Source organism: Pistacia vera, unplaced genomic scaffold (assembly GCF_008641045.1).
Source record: "Pistacia vera cultivar Batoury unplaced genomic scaffold, PisVer_v2 Contig470, whole genome shotgun sequence".
Classification (NCBI taxonomy): Eukaryota; Viridiplantae; Streptophyta; class Magnoliopsida; order Sapindales; family Anacardiaceae; genus Pistacia; species Pistacia vera.
This window is the reverse complement of record NW_022196302.1, coordinates 473068-496233: the sequence shown is the minus strand read 5'-3', so window position 1 is coordinate 496233 and position 23166 is coordinate 473068. Positions and strand designations below refer to the sequence as shown.

General features: G+C 34.5%; 3 protein-coding genes and 1 pseudogene across 3 annotated transcripts; 1 reads left to right on the top strand and 3 right to left on the bottom strand.

Annotated features, from left to right (window-relative positions):
* Nucleotides 1-843: 843 nt before the first annotated feature.
* Nucleotides 844-5735, top strand: LOC116146025 (annotated as a pseudogene).
* A 1764-nt stretch (nucleotides 5736-7499) lies between these two features.
* LOC116146024 (MDIS1-interacting receptor like kinase 2-like) lies at nucleotides 7500-10410 on the bottom strand. The gene is made up of 3 exons (XM_031431434.1): nucleotides 9996-10410; nucleotides 8197-9897; nucleotides 7500-7975 (listed from the first exon to the last, which is right to left on the bottom strand). The coding sequence occupies exons 1-3, from the start codon at nucleotides 10378-10380 to the stop codon at nucleotides 7587-7589; spliced, it is 2475 nt and encodes an 824-aa protein (XP_031287294.1). The 5' UTR covers nucleotides 10381-10410; the 3' UTR covers nucleotides 7500-7586.
* Nucleotides 10411-10421: 11 nt separating this feature from the next.
* On the bottom strand, nucleotides 10422-11426 carry LOC116145997 (MDIS1-interacting receptor like kinase 2-like). The gene has a single exon (XM_031431414.1). The coding sequence runs from the start codon at nucleotides 11424-11426 to the stop codon at nucleotides 10422-10424; it is 1005 nt and encodes a 334-aa protein (XP_031287274.1).
* A 4558-nt stretch (nucleotides 11427-15984) lies between these two features.
* Nucleotides 15985-23072, bottom strand: LOC116146029 (3-dehydroquinate synthase homolog). Its single transcript, XM_031431438.1, has 10 exons — nucleotides 22960-23072; nucleotides 22638-22853; nucleotides 22213-22379; nucleotides 18514-18612; nucleotides 18329-18397; nucleotides 18119-18259; nucleotides 17931-18020; nucleotides 17379-17546; nucleotides 16732-16807; nucleotides 15985-16633 (listed from the first exon to the last, which is right to left on the bottom strand). The coding sequence occupies exons 1-10, from the start codon at nucleotides 23021-23023 to the stop codon at nucleotides 16506-16508; spliced, it is 1218 nt and encodes a 405-aa protein (XP_031287298.1). The 5' UTR covers nucleotides 23024-23072; the 3' UTR covers nucleotides 15985-16505.
* Between the last annotated feature and the right edge of the window lie 94 nt (nucleotides 23073-23166).

Genomic DNA, 23166 nt, shown 5'->3' with positions numbered 1-23166 from the left:
TAATAAGGAGCCCCTTCTTGTCCAGTTGTCCCCTCTTCCTCCCTCGTCGATGCACCTGAAAATTTGTTTTAAATAAGAGAAGTGCTAGTCTGCAACACATAAACTCTTGACTTCATGAACAGGGTCATGGTTTGCCTGATCAACAAGCTGTAGGTTCAGGTTCAGTTCAACAAGAAGAATAATATGGCAGCTGAAAGACAAGGTTTCTCGCCATATTCATAACCAATGAATGTAAAAGTCAGTTCAGACATTAAAATTTTAACAATTCTCAAATACAGTTGGCCAAATCTAAATTCTGTAGGGGAAAAATTGATGAAAGTTGATAGATTTTCCCTTTGTGTTCATACAAAGTTTCCAACTTACATTAACTAACAGTCTAAAAGCTGCATATCTGTAAACCCATATCAATTAATTCTATGGAGAATCAACTCTTTCCTTTGCTAATTATAGTTTTATTAACTTATTTTCTACATAATAATTCTTTTATTTTTTCATACTTTCTTTAGTATAAAATAATTTTTTTATGTCTTTTTCCTTTTAACTTTCTAGTTTAGAAATTCTTTTTTTTAGGCCTGGATGTAAGTTCATTACTATTATATAAATACAATCAATTTGGTCAATAAAATAAAGATAATTATATATTTAAATTCTGATTTAAAGCATGTGTTTTGGATTATTGCATTCAGATTTTCTCCCTTTTTAGCACCTAAAAAGTTGGCTAATTTTTTAATTATGGATAATGTAAAATCTGAAACAATAAAAATCCGAAATAAAATAAAACTAAAACCGGGCATATAAACGACAAAAGAACAACTTTGGTTTTGTAACACAAACTCACAAATAGCCAACCAAAGTAGCGAAATTCAAGCTCTCACTGCCTGTTGTTCCTTGTTTTTACTCAACTCAACTCGCTCCTTTTCACGCATATAACGCACGTTTCTCTTTTTTTCTGATTCATTTTTCTGCTTCCATTTCTCGCCCTTTCAAATCTTTAATCCAACCTCGTATGCACATATGTTTCTGTAACTTTTCACTGCGTGTGGATTGGCTTATGTAATGTGTTTGTGTGTGTGTCTGTTTTTGTTTGGTCAGCACAAATATAACTGACAAATTTGTACTGCATTATTTTCTGTATACTATTCAGTTTCTGGGGCTTTGTCTTTAGGCTCTCAGTTGTGTATTTCTCTCTGTGCCACTGCTTTCTGTTTAGTCTCAATGTTGGTTCTTTTGATTTGCATGCTGTTTCTCTGATCTGGGTTTGAGTTCTTTTGTTTAAAAATGAAGGCTTTTCAGTTTTGAGAAGGCTCTGTTTTAGAAATTTTGTTCATTTTTCTTTTGTGTTTTGGTTTCTGGGTATGTGGGTTTTTGATTGAAAAGATTGGTTTTGAGGCAAGGTGGCGCTTTTATATATGGGGGGTTATTGATTGATTGATTGATTGTTTATGCAATTTGGGTTTTGTTTATTCTGGTTGGGTTTTGATTCTTACTGTTGTTTGGGGTTGATGTTTGGTGCAATTTGGTGTTTTTGTGGCATGAGAATTGAGTTTTCGAATTCAGGGATGATGGGATTAGGTCCTGATGCTATTCATGTGGGGACTTGGAGTGTTGGTAAATCAAAGATAAAGAAGAAGAAAGGTGATGAATCCGGGGAGACTGGTTCAGGGTATTGGTTTAAGTTTAGGTTTATGGGAAGCTGCTTGTCTTCCAGGTCCAAAAGGGATGGTTCCATTAGTGGCACTTGCACTCATTATGGTATTATATAACCTCTTTTTAGATATTGGTTCATCATATAATATGCTTAATTGTTTACTCCATTATCTTCTATTTGTTGTTATATGCTGTTTGATTCTTTGGCTACATCATTTTTTCTCATACTATATGTCTGTTTGGCACATTGCACTTTAAAATTGTATAATTTATCTTATTTGTATATCTGGCTATGAAATGTTATGATCGTATTCTGTCTGTCTATGCTTGGTTCCATTAGGATAAGAATTTTGGAGTCATACAATTTATTTGATTCCATTCGGTTCTGTGTTTTTGTTGGATTCGATTCTTTTTTCCCTGCTTATGATGTGATGCACATTTGGCATAATGATCTCACATAGAATGTTAATGAATTCTTTTGTCGTATAGCATATTATGTTGTCATCAATTTCCATCTGTGTATGATTGGTGGATGGTAGTTCAATAAGTGTTTAATCGTCTCAATTTACTGAGACAGTTGCTGATAATTATTGTTTTGTCGTTCTCGTTTATGACTGAATGATGAAGGTGATGACTGTATAAGAATTAGAACACGTTGTCGCATCTGGTTCATGACTTTTTTCGCCTCTGTTCTTGTGGATAAAATAACATTTGTTAGCCATTGATTTTCTGAATGCATCAAATGTGCTTCAAAACTGCTTGTTTGGATATATTGAAGAAGGTGATAGCTTTTTAGTATGTTCTATGACAAAAAGGCATAACACATTTGTCGTGCATATTTAAAGGAAAATGCTTTTGTAGTTTCCACAAGCATATAATAAACTGACCAAATTTGGGAATTAAACTCTGTAGACTTTCAACTATTTCATATTTCTGTTCCAATTTGTCTCCTCCCAGAGCATTAACCACTGTATTCACTTTAGTGTTTCCTTCTCGTTCACAACCTTTTTATGGATTTAATGCTTCCTAAGTGGTTTAACTCAATCATTGACTTATATCAGTATATGGGTTCCATTTAAGTACAAAGTTAAAATCCATGTATTGTCATTCATAATATGCACATGTATGGACTTGTATTTGTTGGAATGTATTGTATTGAACAGTATCTCAATCCTTCATCCAGTGTATGATTTAGTAATGCATATCTTAACTGATTACTGTTGTATCTAACGGCACTGATATTATTCTTTGTTCTTTTTCTTTTGTGTGTGAATCAGCGGAAAGTAAATCTACAAATGACAACAGTCGAGACCAACCAGTTGTTCCAGTAGTATCTTCTTTAACTACAACTACAAGCAACACCTTAAGTACTACTCCATCCACTCCCAACAGACGTGAAGAACTGAAAATTTCTTCCCAGCTTCGGAAATTCTCCTATAATGAGCTTAAGTCAGCAACCCGGAATTTTAGACATGGGAGTCTTCTTGGGGAGGGTGGGTTTGGTTGTGTATATAAAGGTTGGATCAATGAGAATGGAACATCTCCGGTGAAACCTGGCATGGGCCTGCCTGTTGCTGTAGAAACCCTCAACCATGACGGACTTCAGGGTCATAAAGAATGGCTTGTATGAGATCCTTATCATTTAATTATTTTCATATGTGTATGTATGCGTGCGTATGTGTTTATGCTTGTGCATGCCTGTTTGCATGTGTGTGAATATGTATAAATAAATATATATCTTGCTTGGAGATTTGGCTTACTTTTAAGGCATTTTATCTTGACTTTCCCTATGATGGAAAGAAAGCTTCTGATCTCTACGTTATGGCAGGCTGAAGTTAATTTTCTTGGTAACATCTCCATCCTAATCAGGCTGATGTTACTTGTGTATGAGTTCATGCCTCGAGGAAGCTTGGAGAACCACCTGTTTAGAAGTATGTAACTGCATTTACTATTTCCCCAATTTTGGCTACATTTCTTCTATTGCATCATATAAATGTTTTCTCAACCGTTTATGGAATGTACAGCCTGTAGCATCCTTTACATAATCTCTGTATCATAAATATAGATATTTCGCAACTAAATGCACAAAAGAGTTGTGCATCCAACTAGCCCCTAGAGATAGCAGCATCCTTTTGGCCAAGTGATGATCTGCATGCAGATCTTTTCTTCACTTTTCCTTGGAAATAACTTTATGAACAGGGTCTCTGCCTCTTCCTTGGTCCATCAGAATGAAAATTGCACTTGGTGCTGCAAAGGGCCTCGCCTTTCTTCATGAAGAAGCTGAAAAGCCAGTGACATATCGAGCCTTTAAGACCTCCAATACCCTGTTAGATGGGGTGCGTAAACCAACATAATCTATCTTTTCCTTATTTATGCCACTTCTAATTGTTCGTTAAATCACTCGTCCAGGACTACAATGCCAAGCTTTCTGATTTTGGACTTGCCAAAGATGGATAAGACTATCTACCCGAGTAATGGGAACTTATGGTTATGCTGCCCCTGAGCATGTGATGACAGGTTAGAATGATTGAACATGTCTTTTCTTTTTGTTCAGTTTTATCTGTATTCTGGATTAGAACAATGTCCAGCTGGTTTAACTTCTTTATATTGAATAGAATCCTTTGCTGTCTTTTACACCTGTTAGTTTTAGGTTGTTCTCTTGCTTATGCTTTCCCGCATTTCTTTGCACTTCTCCTAGTTGTCGTATTTAATATGGTGTATATATTAGAGACCATTATCACCATCAGTACCATACCTGACTCACCTTTACTTCTCACTGGTGGTCCACTGCTACATAGCTTAGAAGAAAACAGAAGTAGTTGATGTGGGAGTTGAAACAAAAGTATGTACCCTTGAAGCACTTTGAATTAGGTGCTTCGATGTGAAGAGTGGGGTATGAGCCGAAGGTATTTAATATGAAAATTGATGATCACAATGGTGGATAGATTTCCACGTGTAAAGACTATATTATTCGGTTACGACAATTTCTTCATTTCTTATTTTAAGCTAGAACAAATTACTGGGTCAGTACATGTATATATAACTGAATAAATCATGATTAAAGTGAGATTTGCTGAAGCAATTCACTCGAAACAGGAACCTTGAGTTCTAGAATAGATATATGGTTATGCATAAGGCTTCTTGTTATTATATTTGGGTTGTCATTGTTTGATTTCTTTTGTCAAATAACTTGTTCTCTAGTTTTAGGGTTTATTCGTGAGAAAACTTGTTCAAATTTTATATTCTAAATGGATTTACTTCCCTTGGTAGATACTGGACGCATTTACACAGAACTTAAATATTGTTTAGTTATCTGAATCATATGGAAATCAGTTCATGCTAACAAAGTTCAATTTGTGCCAGGGCATCTTACATCGAAGAGTGATGTCTATAGCTTTGGGGTGGGTTTACTTGAAATGTTGACTGGACGAAGATCAATGGACAAAAACTGACCCAATGGAGAGCATAACCTGGTTGAATGGGCTAGACCACATCTTGTAGAGAGAAGGTTCTACCGGCTAATGGATCCTCGCCTTGAAGGATGCTTCTCGATCAAAGGTGCTCAGAAAGCAATTCAGTTGGCTACCCGCTGCCTCAGCCGTGACCCTAAAACAAGACCTCTTATGAGAGAAGTGGTTGAAGCCCATAAGCCACTGCCTACTCTGACGGACATGGCCTCTTCTTCTTCATACTTCCAAGCAATGCAAACAGAGCGTGCAGGGTCTAACTCGAATGCTAACCGGGGCATTGGAGTGCAAGTGGGGAACATACCAAGGAATGGAAAACCAACAAGAAGCGTCTCCATACCAAATGGTCCACATGTCTCACCATATCAAAACAACAATCCTAACCGGTCACCCAAGCCTAGTAACAATCCTAACCAGTCACCTAAGCCTAATGTCGATCCTGGTAACAATCCTAATAGGTCACCTAATCCTATTGACAATCGACCATAGCTGTTAGTTTAGATCAAACCTAAATGTTAAGCACCAAGAACAAAGAGTTATATTATCCTTTGTTTACCTCATTTTGTTACCGAAAAAGTCTCTGGTCAGAAATGGGATAGTTTTAAACATGAAAAAAAATTACCAAGGATAATTCTTTGGTCTTTTGTTGTGTTAATTAATCTCTCTCTTCCTCTCAATTTTGGTTTAACTAATACAGCTTATGCCTTTTGAGAAGCTGTGGCATCTTCACTGGTCCCATGAGAACTCCCCAAGCACTAGAATCTCGATGGTCCACACATGCACATGATATTTCCAGGAAGTGTAGAAATTGGAGTCAAGGAATTTTGGCCCTTTTTTAGCTTGGATGGAACCTGGAGAAAATTTTCAATACTGCCGGCTCAATAGAATTTCAAAAAATTAGGAAGTTATAAATTAAATCTCTTATAATTCACAAATATATTTACTAAATTGGTTTACTCAAAAATTGTTTTTTTACCAAGACATTTAGTTTCAAGAAATCACTTATAAATAAATAAACTAGCATTTATAATAATGAATAACAACAAAGGTAAAGAGAACACGAGCAGTACAGGTTTTTAATAAAAAGGTCATTAATTACAAAAAAAAAAAAAAAAAAAAAAAAAAAAGGTTAAAGAAAATGAAAAACAAAATTTTTCTGTTTTCAAGTAGCAAAGTTTAGGTTAATGACAGCAATGTTATAGGTCTGGAAGCCGAAGAAAAAGTTCAAGTTCATTATTTGCTCGACTTTAAAACTCTATTGATTGGATGAAATCCATTATTCTGTTAAATAAATTTTAGATATAGATCTAGAGTAGCATCTGAAGGGTTATCTTATATTATAACAAATAGACTAATATTAAGAAAAGCACTTGGTAAATAAGTTAAACAGCCAAAAAGAGAGAGAGAAGTTAGTTGAGACAGAGAAAGAGATATTAACACAACCACCACGTCCACCACCGCATTAAAGATCTGAAAGCATGAGAAAGCTAATACTTCCACATCCAAGAAATAATTCAACCACAACTAAGTCAATTCAGACAGGGAAAGAGATATAAGTCAATACTTTGGAATACATGTATAGATAAAGGGAGAAAACTGAAGTCTTGGGTTTGATTTTTGGTTAAGAATGAACGCGTTTCCACAAGAACAATAGATCAAACTAAACCACCCTACATGTCCATGGTAAGTAAGCTTCACGGTATAGACTGAGTCCTCTTTCGTTTACTATAATGTTTGATCAATGGGGTCTGGTAGATAATTTGTAGATAAAGATTGATAGGGAGACCACTGGAGTCTAGGGCTTTGAGAAGTTTTGCTTGGATGGAATCTGGATTAAATCGTCTACGACCAGCTAAACGTTTAAGATTCATGGAGTTGTTAGATTAATTAATAGAGATATGAGTTTGATACATGAACTCTGAGTCAAAGTCTTCTAATTAGACATACATTCATGATTGAAATAGACTAAGAAGAATACATTAACTTCAAACAATAATAACGAAATAAAACTGGTTCAAGTCTAGGAAATGGTTTCGGAATTAATGCGTGTACACGTTGAGTGTAAAAGTCATCCGTGCTGATTGAAGTACTATTATTGTGCCTGTCTTATTGTAGACTTTCATTTCAGAAAGGAAGTTAAATCTTTATGAAAAAACCCTTTTAGAAAAGTTGCAGGAAAAGAAGAGGACAAAGTATATATTACTAAATAATTTTTGGAGCAGAAACGATGAAGTACAACAATATTATTGGCCTTGATTACAATGCTTGATTCAGCACCTGGTGCTACAGACAGAAACTTGATGATTTTCTATACTTAATTGGTCTTGAACCCATGTAATGGAAAACAGAGTAAAAAGGAAATTCATGCTTAACAAAAGAAAAAAGATACAAAACAAAAGAAACGAGGAAATGTAGGCTAAATATCAAAAAAATGTTGCAAAACACAGAAACACCAATGAACTACATCCATGCTTAAGCATCATGTTCATCAAACAAATACATTTCTTGGTTTCTCAATTCTGAGATGGAAATTTCTCCAAAAGATTTTGCGAATGATGTTTTCTGCTTAAGAAATTCTTGAGACACACGCTTCATTGTAGGTCGAGACTTTGGCTTGGAACGCAAGCAGGCGAATGCTATGGTTGAAACAAGCACAATTTCCTGCTTAACTATTCGATTAACTGGAGGTGAGAGGCGAGAATCTAACACATCAATTAGCATTACATTTTGGGTAGATGATGATGATGATGATGATAAAGAGAGAATTTCTTCTGGATGCCTTCCCATTAATACTTCAAGTGCCACTACTCCAAAACTATAAACGTCGCATTTCTCCGTCACAACCATAGTATAAGCTAACTCTACAAGGGAAATAGAAACCTTAAAATGAAGTATAGAGATTGTTTAATTTAGGATGAAAAATTATTAATAATTAGTTTCTCCAAAAGTAATCCAATATTATTTATTATTTCATTCTTCTTTAGTTCAATTTAGTTATGAAGTAATTCAACTTTCAGGATTAAAAGGAGCCATAAATCTATAAGAAAAAAGATTAAAAGGAGAGAGTAACTAGATACTTTACCTGGAGCTATATATCCATAAGTGCCAGCTAACATGGTTCTATTTGATGAGTCAAGATGAAGAATTCTAGCCACGCCAAAGTCACCAACAAACGCTTGCAATTCTGAGTTTAGTAGAATGTTGTTGCTTGATATGTCACGATGAACAATTGATGATGTGCAATCATGATGCAAGTAAGACAAAGCATGTGCCACAGCTTTTACAATGTTTACTCTCTTAGTCCAATCCAACTCAAGAGCTTCATCATCATTCCGTAGAACACAAAACAAGCTTCCCCTCTCCATATACTCATAAATCAAAAACATGCATTTTTTGTGCAAACAATATCCATAAAGCTTGATAATGTTTCGATGTCGTAATTCGGACAGTACACGAACCTCGTTTTGGAAGCTGTTTAGGGAAGCTGACTCCTCAATTTCTAAACTATGAAGCTTCTTCAAAGCAACTACTTTACCTTGGGGTAGTTGCGCTTTATAAACACTGCCATAACCTCCAGTTCCAATGCAATATTTGATATCAAAACCCTCTGTTGCTTCAATTAAGTCTTCAAATGCAATTCTACCATCAAAGTTCCATATTGAGAATACATCTCTGATTTTGGATGCTCTTGTGGATGTGGACAATAGAGCTTTTTTATCCTTTCTTTTGAGGAAAAAAAATCCAAAAATCAGGATGGTAAGAATAGTGGTGATTGGCAGAATAATCATTATCAAACGAATGGAAGTAATTTTAGGCTTCTTTTCTGATGAAGAAGTATCGCAAGGAGTAAAACCGAAAGCTTCAGCACATAAGCCTTTGTTGCCTTTAAGTTGTTGGTGCAAATATTGCAGTTGATGTGGGATTGGACCTTCCAAATTGTTGTATGATAAGTCCAAGTACTCCCATGGAAAGAGAGAATCAGGGATTGTGCCAGAAAGGTTATTATTGGAAAGATCTAATTGAGCTAAATATTCTCCTCCAATCTTTAGTGGAATTCTTCCATTCAAATGATTATAGCTCAAATTTAATCTTGTCAACCTCATGGAACCCTTTATGCCAAAAGGAATGTGACCACTAAGTTTGTTATCAGAGAGGTCTACAAATTGAAGTTGGGGTAATTGGGTGAGCTCATCAGGAATTGAGCCGTTGAGTTTGTTAGAATTAAGGGCAAGATTGATCAAATTTGCTAAATAACCAAATGTTAAGGGAATAGGTCCAATCAAGTTATTCCCCCTCAAAAGTAATATCATAAGGTTCTTTAAATTCCCAATTTCTCGAGGTAGGGGACCACTGAGTTGGTTGGAATCAAGGAATAAATATTCTAAACTGGTTAAATTAGCAATGGTTGAAGGGATTTGACCATGGAATTTATTACGAGATAGGTCTAAAGAGCTTATTGAATTGGCTAAATAACCTATAATTGGCGGTATTGATCCAATCAAATTGTTACTAGACAGATCTAAAGCAGATAGTTTGATCAAATTACCAATAGATGAAGGGATTGCTCTAGTCAAAGTGTTACTAGACAGATCTAAAGTGGTCAATTTGGTCAAATTACCAATAGATGAAGGGATTGCTCCAGTAAAAAAGTTAACAGATAGAGACAAAGTGGTCAATTTGGTCAAACAACCAACCGATGAAGGGATTGGTCCACCGAGTAAGTTTAGTGACAAATCTAGTTCCATGAGATTGCTCAAGCTTCCAATTTCATAAGGGATAACATCTTTAATTTTATTTAACCAAAAAAAAAAAAAAAATTGTCAATTTGATTATACCTATTATTTGAAATGATAAAACAATAAAATAAAATCAATAATGTACCTGTAAGATGATTATTTGACAGATTGAGGAATTTGAGCTTTGAAAGTGCACCAATTTGTGATGGAATGCTTCCGTTGAGATCAGATGATGAAAAACTGAGACTCTTTAAGTTTGGAAAGCAAGAAAAGTTAAATTGGCTAAGCTCTCCTTCAACGCCATAACTATGCATAAATATCTCTATGATGTGCCCTGTTGAATCGCAAGTGATACCATGCCACTGACAATGATCTGAAGAATAATTTATTTCCGAACTCCACCAACTGGTGTTAAGTAGAGCTTCCTTTTCTAATTGTATTGATGATAATTCAGATGCTACAAGAAAACATGCAGTCAAAAGGGTAGCCCATATGAACACCACTCTAGAAGTGAAGGATGTGAACATCATGTTTAAAATCTTTTGTTTGATACTCTCTACCTGAAGTAAGTTTATATATAATATGTTTGAAGGTAGCCAAACCTCCATTTAATTGGTCTTGCCCAGGCGGAGTCAAAGTCTTTTTGGCTTTTTTGNCGTAGAACACAAAACAAGCTTCCCCTTTCCATATACTCATAAATCAAAAACATGCATTTTTTGTGCAAACAATATCCATAAAGCTTGATAATGTTTCGATGTCGTAATTCGGACAGTACACGAACCTCGTTTTGGAAGCTGTTTAGGGAAGCTGACTCCTCAATTTCTAAACTATGAAGCTTCTTCAAAGCAACTACTTTACCTTGGGGTAGTTGCGCTTTGTAAACACTGCCATAACCTCCAGTTCCAATGCAATATTTGATATCAAAACCCTCTGTCGCTTCAATTAAGTCTTCAAAAGCAATTCTACCATCAAAGTTCCATATTGAGAATACATCTCTGATTTTGGATGCTCTTGTGGATGTGGATGTGGACAACGGAGCTTTTTTATCCTTTCTTTTGAGGAAAAAAAATCCAAAAATCAGGATGGTAAGAATAGTGGTGATAGGCAGAATAACTGTAATCAAACGAGTAGATGTAATTTGGGGCTTCTTTTCCGAGTCATTTTCTATTAGAAAAGATGAAGGTGGTGGAGGAGTATAGCAAGAAGTAAAACCGTAATCTGCACCACATAAACCTTTGTTGCCTTCAAGTCGCGGATTCAAATATTGCAGATGAAGTGGGATTGGACCTTCCAAATTGTTGTACGATAAGTCCAAGTAAGCTCCTGAAGACACCCAATAATGAAGCTCCCATGAAAGAGAATCAGGGATTATGCCAGAAAGGTTATTATTGGAAAGGTCTAATTGAGATAAACTGCTTCCTCCAATCGTTAGTGGAATTCTTCCACTCAAATTATTATAGCTCAAATTTAAGCTTGACAACTCCACACAACTATTTATGCCAATTGGAATGTGACCATTAAGTTTGTTATCAGAGAGGTCTACAAATCGAAGTTGGGGGTAATTGGGTGAGCTCATCAGGAATTGAGCCGTTAAGTTTGTTAGAATTAAGAACAAGATCGGTCAAATATGCTAAATAACCAAATGTTAAGGGAATAGGTCCAATCAAGTTATTCCCCCTCAAAATTAATTTGGTAAGGTTTTTTAAATTCCCAATTTCTCGAGGTAGGAGACCACTGAGTTGGTTGGAATCAAGGAATAAATATTCTAAATTGGTTAAATTAGCAATGGTTGAAGGGATTTGACCAGTCAAAGTGTTACTAGACAGATTTAAAGTGATCAATTTGGTCAAATTATCAATAGATGAAGGGATTGCTCCAGTCAAAATGTTACTAGACAGATCTAAAGTGGTCAATTTGGTCAAATTACCAATAGATGAAGGGATTGCTTCAGTCAAAGTGTTACTAGACAGATCTAAAGTGGTCAATTTGGTCAAATTACCAATAGATGAAGGGATTGCTCCAATCAAAGTGTTACTAGACAGATCTAAAGTGGTCAATTTGGTCAAATCACCAATAGATGAAGGGATTGCTCAGTCAAAGTGTTACTAGACAGATCTAAAGTGGTCAATTTGGTCCAATACCAATAGATGAAGGGATTGCTCCAGTAAAAGTGTTACTAGACAGATCTAAAGTAATTAATTGATCAAATCCTAATAGAGAAGGGATTGCTCTAAAAAATTGTTACAGACAGAGACAACGTGGTCATTTGGTCAAACAACCACCGATGAAGGGATTATCCATTGAGATTGTTTGATGACAAATCCAGTTCATGAGATTGCTCAAGCTTCCAATTTCTAAAGGGATAACACCTTTAATTTATTTAACAAAAAAAAAAAAAAAAAAAAAAAAAAAAAAAATTGTCAATTTGATTAGATGACCTATATTTGAAATGATAAAACAATAAAATAAAATCAGTACGTACTGTAAGTAATTATTTGACAGATTGAGGAATTTGAGCTTTGAAAGTGCACTAATTTGTGATGGAATGCTTCCGTTGAGAACAGATAATGAAAAACTAGACTCTTTAAGTTTGGAAAGCAAGAAAAGTTAAATTGGCTAAGCTCTCCTTCAACGTATAACTTTCATAAGTATCTTTATGATGTGTCTTGTTGAATCGCAAGTGATACCAACCACTGGCAATGATCTGCAGAATTTTTTTTAAGTAGAGCTTCCTTTTCTAATGTATTGATGATTATTCAGATGCTAAAGAAAACATGCAGTCAAAAGGGTAGCCCATATGAACACCATCTAGAAGTGAAGGATGTGAACATCATCTTTAAAATCTTTGTTTGATACTCTCTACTGAAGTAAGTTATATATAAAAGTTTGAAGCTAGCCAAACCTCCATTTAATTGGTCTTGCCCAGGCGGAGTCAAAGTCTTTTGGTTTTTGCCAGGAACGATCTGGAGCAAGTTGTCGATTGTGACAATTCTTTAAATTAAATATTTTATAAGAATATTAATAAATTTCTTTACTCAGATTTTTATTTATCTAGACATGCATATTTATATTTGGAAAAAAAATACAAATGAAATAACAAGGACTTTATAACAATAAGAACAATTGAATACATATATTAACTTAAAAAAAAAAAAAAAAAAGGTTAATTAAAGAAGAGAAATCTAAAATTTTATGTCACTTTTCATTTTGCTCTACGATTTTATTTAATCTCAAAATAACGTTTTTTAATTTTTATTTTCTTATAACATCAAATATAATATTCATTTTGTTTGAGATCTACAAGTATTTATCCTTAATCATTTCATTTAATACTGTAGATAACTAACTATATACTATAATAAATAATAAGCATTAAAAAGAGCATAAATGTAAAAATATTAATTTAACTCATTAATAAATAATAATAAATATCAGACTGCTTATAACCTTTAAGTTGATATAGTTTACTTAACATTTCACAGTTAAGTAAAGGAATCATAAATTATAGTTCACTATAACATAAGTTAAGAATAATAAACATCCAATAATTGTATGATAAACCATATCAAATAAAGAAAATTCTACAATAGAGATTTTAGGATTTTCTTACACGACTGGAATAAAATAGGGTCTTTTTGGCCAAATCATACTTACTCTCTTTTGATTGTTTGGTCACTACGAAATTCGTTTCTTTGAATTTTCCCATATTACAAATAGCTAAAGCTAGTCGGGCTAAAAATATAGAGTCAATGAATGACGTTTGATTTAAAAAAAATGAATTTCCGAAATGTTTAATTTTTATTGAACAATAAAATGTCTTCTTTTATGAGAGAACAAATTGTACATATGTTTTGGAAGAACTTTTTCAGAAACGATCAGCTTTCTGAAAACAGTTTTTAATCAAGTGTTTATGAAAAAGAAAAATGAAAGGGAAAGTGAAAAAAGAACTGGACTACAAAACAATAACCAAGCAAGCATGTATTTACTCAAGATAATCTATAATATTAGCAATGGAAATTTATAGCTAAAACTGTTATTGTAGCCTCAGAGTAAGCTGTACGATATAATAGGGACCAAATCCGACTTGAGTGTACATAAAAAGCCTTCCAATTCATTTTCTTCTTGTTTTTACAAACAACATCAATGTGTGAACTAGAAAATTTAGCCAACAGCAGTCCATAATCTTTTGGCTTTTTTATATGATGGAATCATTTACATGCTGTTTAGCTATGGAAAATTGGAAAGTAATTAGATAAATAATTAATCATCCAGCATGAGCTTCGCGTCATAGTAATTAACGTAAACGTGGAGCAAGTTGTCAATTGTGACAATTCATTATAATTTAATAAACTTTTATAAGAATATTAATTAAATGTGTCCATTCAAATGTCATATTTTTAACTAGACATGCAAATTTATTGTTCGGAAAAGAATGACAAATGAAGAAACAAGGACTTTATAATAAATAAGAACAAATGAATACTATATATTAAACTTAAAAAAAAAAGGGTAATTAAAGAAGAGAAGTCTAAAATTTTATTGTAAATAGATTTTGTTAATAATTATTCATGAATCTTGGATTTGGTAAAAACAAGAAAATGAATTGATTTCTGGGTTCACCCTTGTAAATGCGTAAATTGTTTGAGATCTTTAAGTATTTATCCTTAATCATGTTATTTAATACTGTAGATAACTAGATATTTACTTATATTAATAGGCATTAAAAAAAACGTAAACGTAAAAGAATTATTAATTTAACTCATTAATAAATAATAATAAATATCGAATTGCTTATATACCTTTAAGTTGATATAGTTTACCTAGCATTTGACTGTTAAGTAAATGAATCAATAAATTATAGTCTATTATAGCCAAAAGTTAAGAAAAATCAACATTCAATATTTGAATGGTAAACCATAACAATCAAGGAAAATTTGATGATAGAGATTTCGAGATTTTTCTACACGGTGTGAATAAAATGGGGCATTATTGCCCGAATCATACTCACTTTCTCTTTGGACTTTTTTGGTCACTATGAAGGTTGTTTCTTTGAATTTTCCTAAGTTACTGATAGCTAAAGCTCTAGTCTAAGGCAAGAAATGTGTAGTCCACGAATAATGTCTTTATTTGAGTTGCCTCGCCCCAGGCCAAATCAATTTTTGTCCATTACTTCTAACTCTTAATTATTGGTGTTTACTAAAACAAGTTTGATTCAAACAAACATGGTGATATTTCACAAGACTTACTTGATGTGATTTTCTAAAGATCATGATTGGTGGTGATAATATTCCACAAGGCAATCAATGCAATCAAATAAAAGAGAAACCAGCAAGCCGAACCTCTATTATTATTATTTTTTTCTTTTTTTAATATCATATAAGGTCCTAATTCCTCTTGTTTTTATGATTTCCGACAAACACATTATATTCCCACTAAGGTAAAAAGAGTTAGATTTAAGAGCTTTTGAATGACTGAAATTGAATCTAAGTTGTGTCATGTTCAAAGTGCATTAAATTTGCAAATTACATTGAATATCAACTATCCAAAAGTAATTAGATTTACAACCTAAACATTATGTATGTAAAAAATATGGAGCTCTTGAACCTTCGCCAAGATGAAATAGACAACTAAAATTAAAGTCTTTTGGGTTTAACTTTTAGTTAACAGGAAACACGGTTTCCACAAGAATAATAGACCCAGCTAAAATATCCTCCAGGGCAAGCATCACAGTATAACAGAGGTTTTATTCCATTTATTTATTCAAAAGGGAAGAAGAAATATAACATAGAATTTCAAAAATTAGGACGTTATAAATTAAATCTCTTATAATTCATAAATACACTTACTAAATTTCTTTACTCAAAATTAAAGCTCATGCAGAATTCAACTGTTGAGTTGATTTCGACAAAGATACAAATGAGCGAGATTGTTTAGATGACCCAAAGTTGAAGGAATTGGTCCATTTTGAGCTCAATTACGCATGAGTTTATTCAATTAACCTGGAAAAGCTCTTGGAATATCGTCATACTATTAGATGGAAATCAATGAACAAAATTTAGCCACGGTGAGACGAGGTCTTCTGGTCTTTTTGCATATAATTATAGGATTCACTTATATGCCCGTGATTTTAAGGAAATTGTAGCCGAATATGTCCCCTGAGGACTCCATAAATAGTAGGAATTACAATGGCCACCTTAGATTTCCCTAAATAACAGGAATCAAGGCACTGGGTTTTTCCTTTTATACATTTTATAGCAGGAAAATACCTGGCCAAATCACTCCTTTCGTAGCATCATTTTTCCTTCAACTAGCTTGTGAAATATTTGTTTTCTGTTTTCTGTCTAATTGAATTCGTGAAAAGAATTTTTATTCATGAGGTCCTGCTACTTCCTGCCTCAACTATATAAGAAACTAATTCTTGCCCTCATGCTTTCCTGATACTGGTATTGGCACTACATTTAGATTAGAGAAAAAAAAATGGTAATTAAATAGGCTGACTTTATGGAGAAATAACCTTACTCTTGCATGATAAATTTATTATCTTCTTGTCTTTTAGATGCAGATGCAGGGCTTTCAGCAGGACAGATATCACTCTTTGGCATTATAACGGCAACAGTCATGAACAAATTCAGCAGGAATATGTCATCTTGCTTCTTCAATTCTCCACGATGAATTCTTGAATTTCTATTCCTGTATGTCGTGCACCACCTTGTACCCTCAGCAAAAGTTCGTCACCAACCTTCAGTGAAGTCACAGGTATAGCTGTTTTCTTTCCTCCATTTCCTGGGGGAAATAGGAGGGCAAGTTTCAAATCCATAAGACAAGGAAAGTAAATAATAAATCCAGAACTTTCATTAATGAAATTAATATCTGAATGAAACCTTGGCAGGGAGATATTAAGGCAACTGTTTCCGCATTTTGTAGAATTAAACTGTAATAAGTTTGATTATCTGATCCCTGCACCACCAGAGCATACAATGATATCATAAAAAGAAACCAATAATGATATAAGCCACTAGTTTTGAAGAATGAAGCATTAACATTAATTCATGTTATCACAAATCCTGGAAAGGACGAAAAAAAAGTTCTGATTATGCATAACTAGTGAACATGGAAATGGATTCTCAGCGCAATTAAAGCATCTCAGCAACAAAAATATTTCTAAGCACAATTTAATTGAAACAGTGTTTCTCATTTTCCACCTTCAATAGACTAGTATTCACAACCTATTCTACAAAATTATTCTTTCTTCAAGAAGCTTCAGAACTTCAAATTCTTCCGAGGAAGATTTTGGTTACTTTGTACCAATTGAGCCAAATGTGTCTGACAGATTTGGTTGTACTTATTACAGATTCTTCAGGTATATCAATTATATTTTTAAGAAGCTCCAAACTTAGGAAACAGTTCCTTCAAATTACCAAACGCACTCTTGTCGAATTCATTCATGCTCCTAAAAATTAGCCAATAAATTTTAAAATCATTAGAAGAAAACTCCATTTTGTTTAGAAATGGTATGTAAGACACAAACCTTTGCCTCTACAAGGATAAGAGGTCTAGACTCAATCTTCACACGACCAACAATTGCTGTTCGTTGCTGGCCTTTCTGATCCACCACAATCACTTCTTTGCCTGATTTTAACTCTGAAAGGTAGCAAGTTTTTCCGCCTGGAACAAGCACATACGCATGCACAGGTCCCTGAAAATTAAAACACAGCACTTTGTAACAGAACAATAAATATATGGAAGAAAATCAATTTCTTGAGTATGGAAAATCAATTTCTTCCCTTGAAAAGTTCCTCTGTCAAATATATGGAAGAAAGGAGTGAAATATTAACAAATTATCATGATACTTTTGGTTACATGTAGCATGAATCAAGCCTTTCTGCTTATCTAAAGGATGAACAGTCCCCATCATAACTTTGTTTACATCCTCTTTAACCGTCTTAAAAAACACAAACCACCAAGACTTTGTTTATATGTGGCATTAATGAACCGATTTCATCCACTGAAATTAATTGATTGAATAATGAATGTTAATTCATCAGTATATTATCTGCAGCAACTTGAAAGCCAAACTCACAGCATTGACTCGAAAAGGCCTGCTGGCAATGTAGTTTGACTCCAAGCACTCAGAGTGGACAAGGAAAAGTCCCCTAGCAAAGGATCCAACCTATAAAAAGTATTTGTGCAAATAAGAATGGAGCATAAAATATGATTAAATTAAACAAACCGCAAGATCCACTTGAAGAATGGAGGTTAGAAGCATACTAGAAGTCCTTCACCAGGTCTCATGAGGCTACAAAGATCCACACAAACTCGATCACCCATTCCAGCTACATCGACCCCAGTTACAGTGGCTTTGGTCAAGCTCAGGAGATTGCTAACTTCATTCCTTCTGTCAAAATATTCCTGATAATTTTGTCAAAGATAAGGAGCTATGCCTCACTTCCTGAGAAGCCTAGCCCAAGAAATAATTACCTTTAGGGCAAGAACAGCTTCAGCATCCTCAACTTTTAGTACAACTCCACCCAGGCCTTGCTCTAATGCCTACATACACAGAATTCACTATAAGTTTGAGGCACCCAAAAAAAAAATTATGAAGCTAAGTTTTTTCAAACAAAAAGTTAATTAAGTGGTTTGCAAAGTACAGTATTAAGAGATACCTCAAGAAAAATTTGGGCATCACAGGGAGTTTTTGAGATTGCAAATACAGTTTTTTGACTCCCTTGGAATGCTGCAACAATATTTTCCGCAGGTATAACCTATGAAACACAAAACCAGGGCGTAACCCAGTAGAACACGTAATACTTTGAAAGAGAAAAAGGTAGTCATATATTTCCAAAGTAAAAACATTATTAATTTCTTTCTTTACAAATAAAAGGCTAATGAAGAAGCAAGAGCAGTAGAGGGAGTTTGCCATGGTAACAAATAATGAAGAATGAATTATGTTTCCATTCATACATCTATGAATTTTATCACAAAGTGCACAAAAGATTATGTTCAGAAAACTGAAACAAGACAAAGCAATTTCCAAGTATCAACAGGAAAAAAATGAAAGCTTGATGTTCCACAACAAAAGCCACAAATGAAACATTACAGGTTAAATATATACATGCATTTCAAGACGGTCCCAACTACACATTATTACCAAAAACTTACTTTTGAATAAAAAGATCAAAAATAAAATCCAAATTACAATCAAGCTCTCCATTGCAGGCATCTGTGCGCTTTTATTTTTTTTAAATCCAAAGTTCAAGTTTGATGGAAGCTGCCTACTCGAACACAAAACTATAAGAACCCCTATTATTAAAGTTTCAGTTTGAATAGACAGCTTACTCTAGAAGTTGAAGTCCGGATTTTAAATGCGCTTGAGAAAATTCCAATTACAGTCTAGGAGGCAATATTGGGTGGCACCATCTCCTAATGGTCTAATAATCTCATTATCCACATTCCTCATCTAATCTCACAATTAAAGTCTCTGGGCATAATCTCACAATAAAGACAAGTTCATCTGATATTAATCAAAAAAGAAATTCAGCATACTTGCCAATCCAGCAAATCAATCACAATATTATCTGCCTGCTCATCTGACGGCTGAAGCTTCTGCAACTCTTGTGGCGTTGCAACCTCACAAATACTAGCAACCCTTCTCTCCACACTATCAAACACCTCCCCTTCTTTAACAAACAAAGGATCTATCAAAGCAATTGCTGTACATTCACCAACAAGGAAAATAAAAAAACAACTTCAAAACTCACTACCATACTCTGAAAAATGTCACAAACACGAATTAAGAAGTTAAAGCCCCAACAAATCATCACAAAACAACACTTTAATTGACCAATCTCATCAAAAACAAAACTTACTTGAATACTCTTATAGAAAACCAAGCTTTACTTGACCAATCTCTTAAAAAACAAGGCTTTACTTGACTAATCCTATTATAAAAAAGAAAAAAAAATTACTTGACCAATGTTTTGCGAGTTGATGATTCTGAGACAAGAAAAGAAAAGTGTTCCATCCTCTCTCAACAGCAGCAGTCATAACTTGCTGGTTCTCTGTCCATATCCAGACCCTCTTTGACTTCTCAACAGAACACATGGTGACACAAAAAGGGCTACTTTTAACTCTCTGAGAGTGAATGTTCCAAGAGTTTACTCTACTGAAAATATTCCATGGATCTGGACAATCATCGCTAAAATGAATTAGTAGAGCTTGTTAATGAAGATATTGTGCACGTGGGCATGGTTATTCATGTATGTACATGGATTTGTGAAGTGAAAAAACCTGTTTTGAAGGTGGAGCAGAAGACGAATTTGGAGGTTCCAAGGGAAGAAGACGGTAAAGCCATTTCTTCTGTTTGTTCATCTCGGAGGTGAAGTGATTGGTAGAGATTTGGATATGGATTAACCGGGCTTTTGTGTAGTGGGCTGTAAAGATGGACCAACTAGAAAGTCCAATTGACTGGAGTGCTTGAATCTTAAAAGAAGAAAACGGTAATTTGGGTAACTTACTCTAATCTTTAAATCAATTTCAAATACGTCATGATAACTCAGCAATAAGTTTTATCTAACTAATTGCGATTGTGAAAAAAATTAGTAAAAAAGATTTATCAACCTATCTTTATTATTCTTATTAAAAAATTATTTATTACCTTAATGAAAAATTTAATTTAGATGTAATGAGAATTATAGAAGAGATCATAAATAAAATATCAATTAAAGGCATTGCCAGGAATGTTCAAACCAACTTCAAGAAAAGCAGGTTCTGAAAGATTAACATTCCACAAGAAAATGTGCTAGAACAAGCATGGCAATGGCAAGGCCTCAATATCCCCTACCATTAATTTATTCATCTGTTGAAGCCTAGTGTTACAAGATCTCAAATCACAGAGACTAAAAGTGTTTCCTCAGTTTTGTCATCAAATATTAAGAATATGGAGCTGCAGTTGAAAACTTAAACAGCATGTGATGCTTGTAAGTCTTCCCTGGAGCCACAATAGTTGAAGGAAAATTGGGGTGATTCACTGAGTCTGGAAAGGCTTGAGTTTCCAGGCATAGTGCAGCATGAGGCTAATACACAAATCCACCTTTCCCCTTCACATTCTTCAGAAAGTTACTTGTATAAAACTGCATTCCAGGAGCATCTGTCAACAGCTCCATCANGCTTGTTAATGAAGATATTGTGCACGTGGGTATGGTTATTCATGTATGTACATGGATTTGTGAAGTGAAAGAACCTGTTTTGAAGGTGGAGCAGCAGAGGAATTTGGAGATTCCAAGGGAAGAAGACAGTAAAGCCATGTCTCGTGCTTGGTGCGGGTGGTGAAGTGGTTCGTGGAGATTTGGACTTGGATTAACTGGGCTTCTGTGTAGTGGGCTGTAAAGATGGACCAACTAGAAAATCCTAAAGAAGATAAGGGTAATTTGGGTAACCTACTATAATCTTTGGATCAATCTCAAACATAGAGCTGGGCAAAAAGCCCGCGCCCAAAAGCTGGTCCTACCAGGCACTGGATTGAGCCCTGAGGAGGGTGATCAAACCCAGTCCCTCCACCAGGCCCGAGTCTGGGACCGGTCCCAGCCCCAGGCCTGGTTAATTTAAAAGACACCCTAACCCAATTACCAAAACCATATTGTAAATAACCAAAACCTCCTTATAATATATGAAATACATAATAAATTTAAGGATTAAAAAATTTTACAATTATCGGGCCAAATTGAAATTTTTTTGGCCTATAGGACTGGTCCAAAACAAGTCAGGCCTGGGCTTAGGACCGGTTTGGGCCCCACATAAGTGATGGGCCTAAAATCGATCCCAACCAAGTTGGGCCCAAGCCTAGGACCGTCAAGCCCAACCTTTGGCCACCTCTAAACATAGTCTTTCTCATTAAGAAATTATTTATTNATTACAGGTTAAATATATATATATGCATTTCAAGACGGTCCCAACTACACATTATACCCAGAACTTATTTTTGAACTAAAAGATTAAAAATAAAATCCGAGTTACAATCAAGCTCTCCATTGCAGATATCTGTGCGCCTTCTTTTTTTTTTTTTTTTTTTTGGGTAATTCGAAAGTTCAAAGTTTGATGGAGGTTGCCTACAAGAACGCAAAACTTTAAGAACTCCTATTATTAAAATTTTCTGTTCCGCTAGAAGTTGAAGTCCGGACTCTTAATGCGCTTGAGAAAATTCAAATTACAGTCTAGGAGGCAATATTGGGTGGCACCATCTCCTAATGATCTCATAATCTCATTACCCACATTCCTCATCTAATCTCACAATTAAAGTCTCTGGGCATAACCTCACAATAAAGACAAGTTCATCTGATATTAATCAAACAAGAAATTCAGCATACTTGCCAATCCAGCAAATCAATCACAATATTATCTGCCTGCTCATCTGACGGCTGAAGCTTCTGCAACTCTTGTGGCGTTGCAACCTCACAAATACTAGCAACCCTTCTCTCCACACTATCAAACACCTCCCCTTCTTTAACAAACAAAGGATCTATCAAAGCAATTGCTGTACATTCACCAACAAAAAGAAAATTAAAAAACAACCTTAAAACTCATTTCTACACTCTGAAAGATGTCACAAACACAATTAAGAAGTTAAAGCCCAAACGAATAATTAAAAAACAACACTTTAATTGACCAATCTCATCAAAAACAAAACTTTACTTGAACACTCTAATAGAAAACCAAGCTTTACTTGACCAATCTCTTAAAAAACAAGACTTTACTTGACTAATCTTATTATAAAAAAAGAAAAAAAAATTACTTGACCAATGTTTTGCGAGTTGATGATTCTGGGACAAGAAAACAAAAGTGTTCCATCCTCTCTCAACAGCAGCAGTCATAACTTGCTGGTTCTCTGTCCATATCCAGACCCTCTTTGACTTCTCAACAGAACACATGGTGACACAAAAAGGGCTACTTTTTACTCTCTGAGAGTGAATGTTCCAAGAGTTTACTCTACTGAAAATGTTCCATGGATCTGGACAATCATCGCTAAAATGAATTAGTAGAGCTTGTTAATGAAGATATTGTGCACGTGGGCATGGTTATTCATGCATGTACATGGATTTGTGAAGTGAAAGAACCTGTTTTGAAGGTGGAGCAGCAGAGGAATTTGGAGATTCCAAGGGAAGAAGACAGTAAAGCCATGTCTTGTGCTTGGCGTGGGTGGTGAAGTGGTTCGTAGAGATTTGGATTTGGATTAACTGGGCTTCTGTGTAGTGGGCTGCAAAGATGGACCAACTAGAAAATCCTAAAGAAGATAAGGGTAATTTGGGTAACCTACTATAATC

Bases quoted from the DNA above. Each gene is read 5' to 3' on its own strand.
- LOC116146024 (XM_031431434.1), bottom strand. From the start codon at position 10,380: ATGATGTTCACATCCTTCACTTCTAGAGTGGTGTTCATATGGGCTACC. The intron at 9,898-9,995 runs GTACATTATTGA...ATAAAATTAAAG, and splicing joins GTCAAATAATCATCTTACAG to ATGTTATCCCTTATGAAATT. The intron at 7,976-8,196 runs GTAAAGTATCTA...TTTCCCTTGTAG, and splicing joins TTATGGATATATAGCTCCAG to AGTTAGCTTATACTATGGTT.
- LOC116146029 (XM_031431438.1), bottom strand. From the start codon at position 23,023: ATGGCTTTACTGTCTTCTTCCCTTGGAATCTCCAAATTCCTCTGCTGC. The intron at 18,613-22,212 runs GTATGCTGAATT...TGTGTTTCATAG, and splicing joins TTGATTTGCTGGATTGGCAA to GTTATACCTGCGGAAAATAT. The intron at 16,808-17,378 runs GTTTGTGTCTTA...CTGGTGGTGCAG, and splicing joins TTATCCTTGTAGAGGCAAAG to GGATCAGATAATCAAACTTA.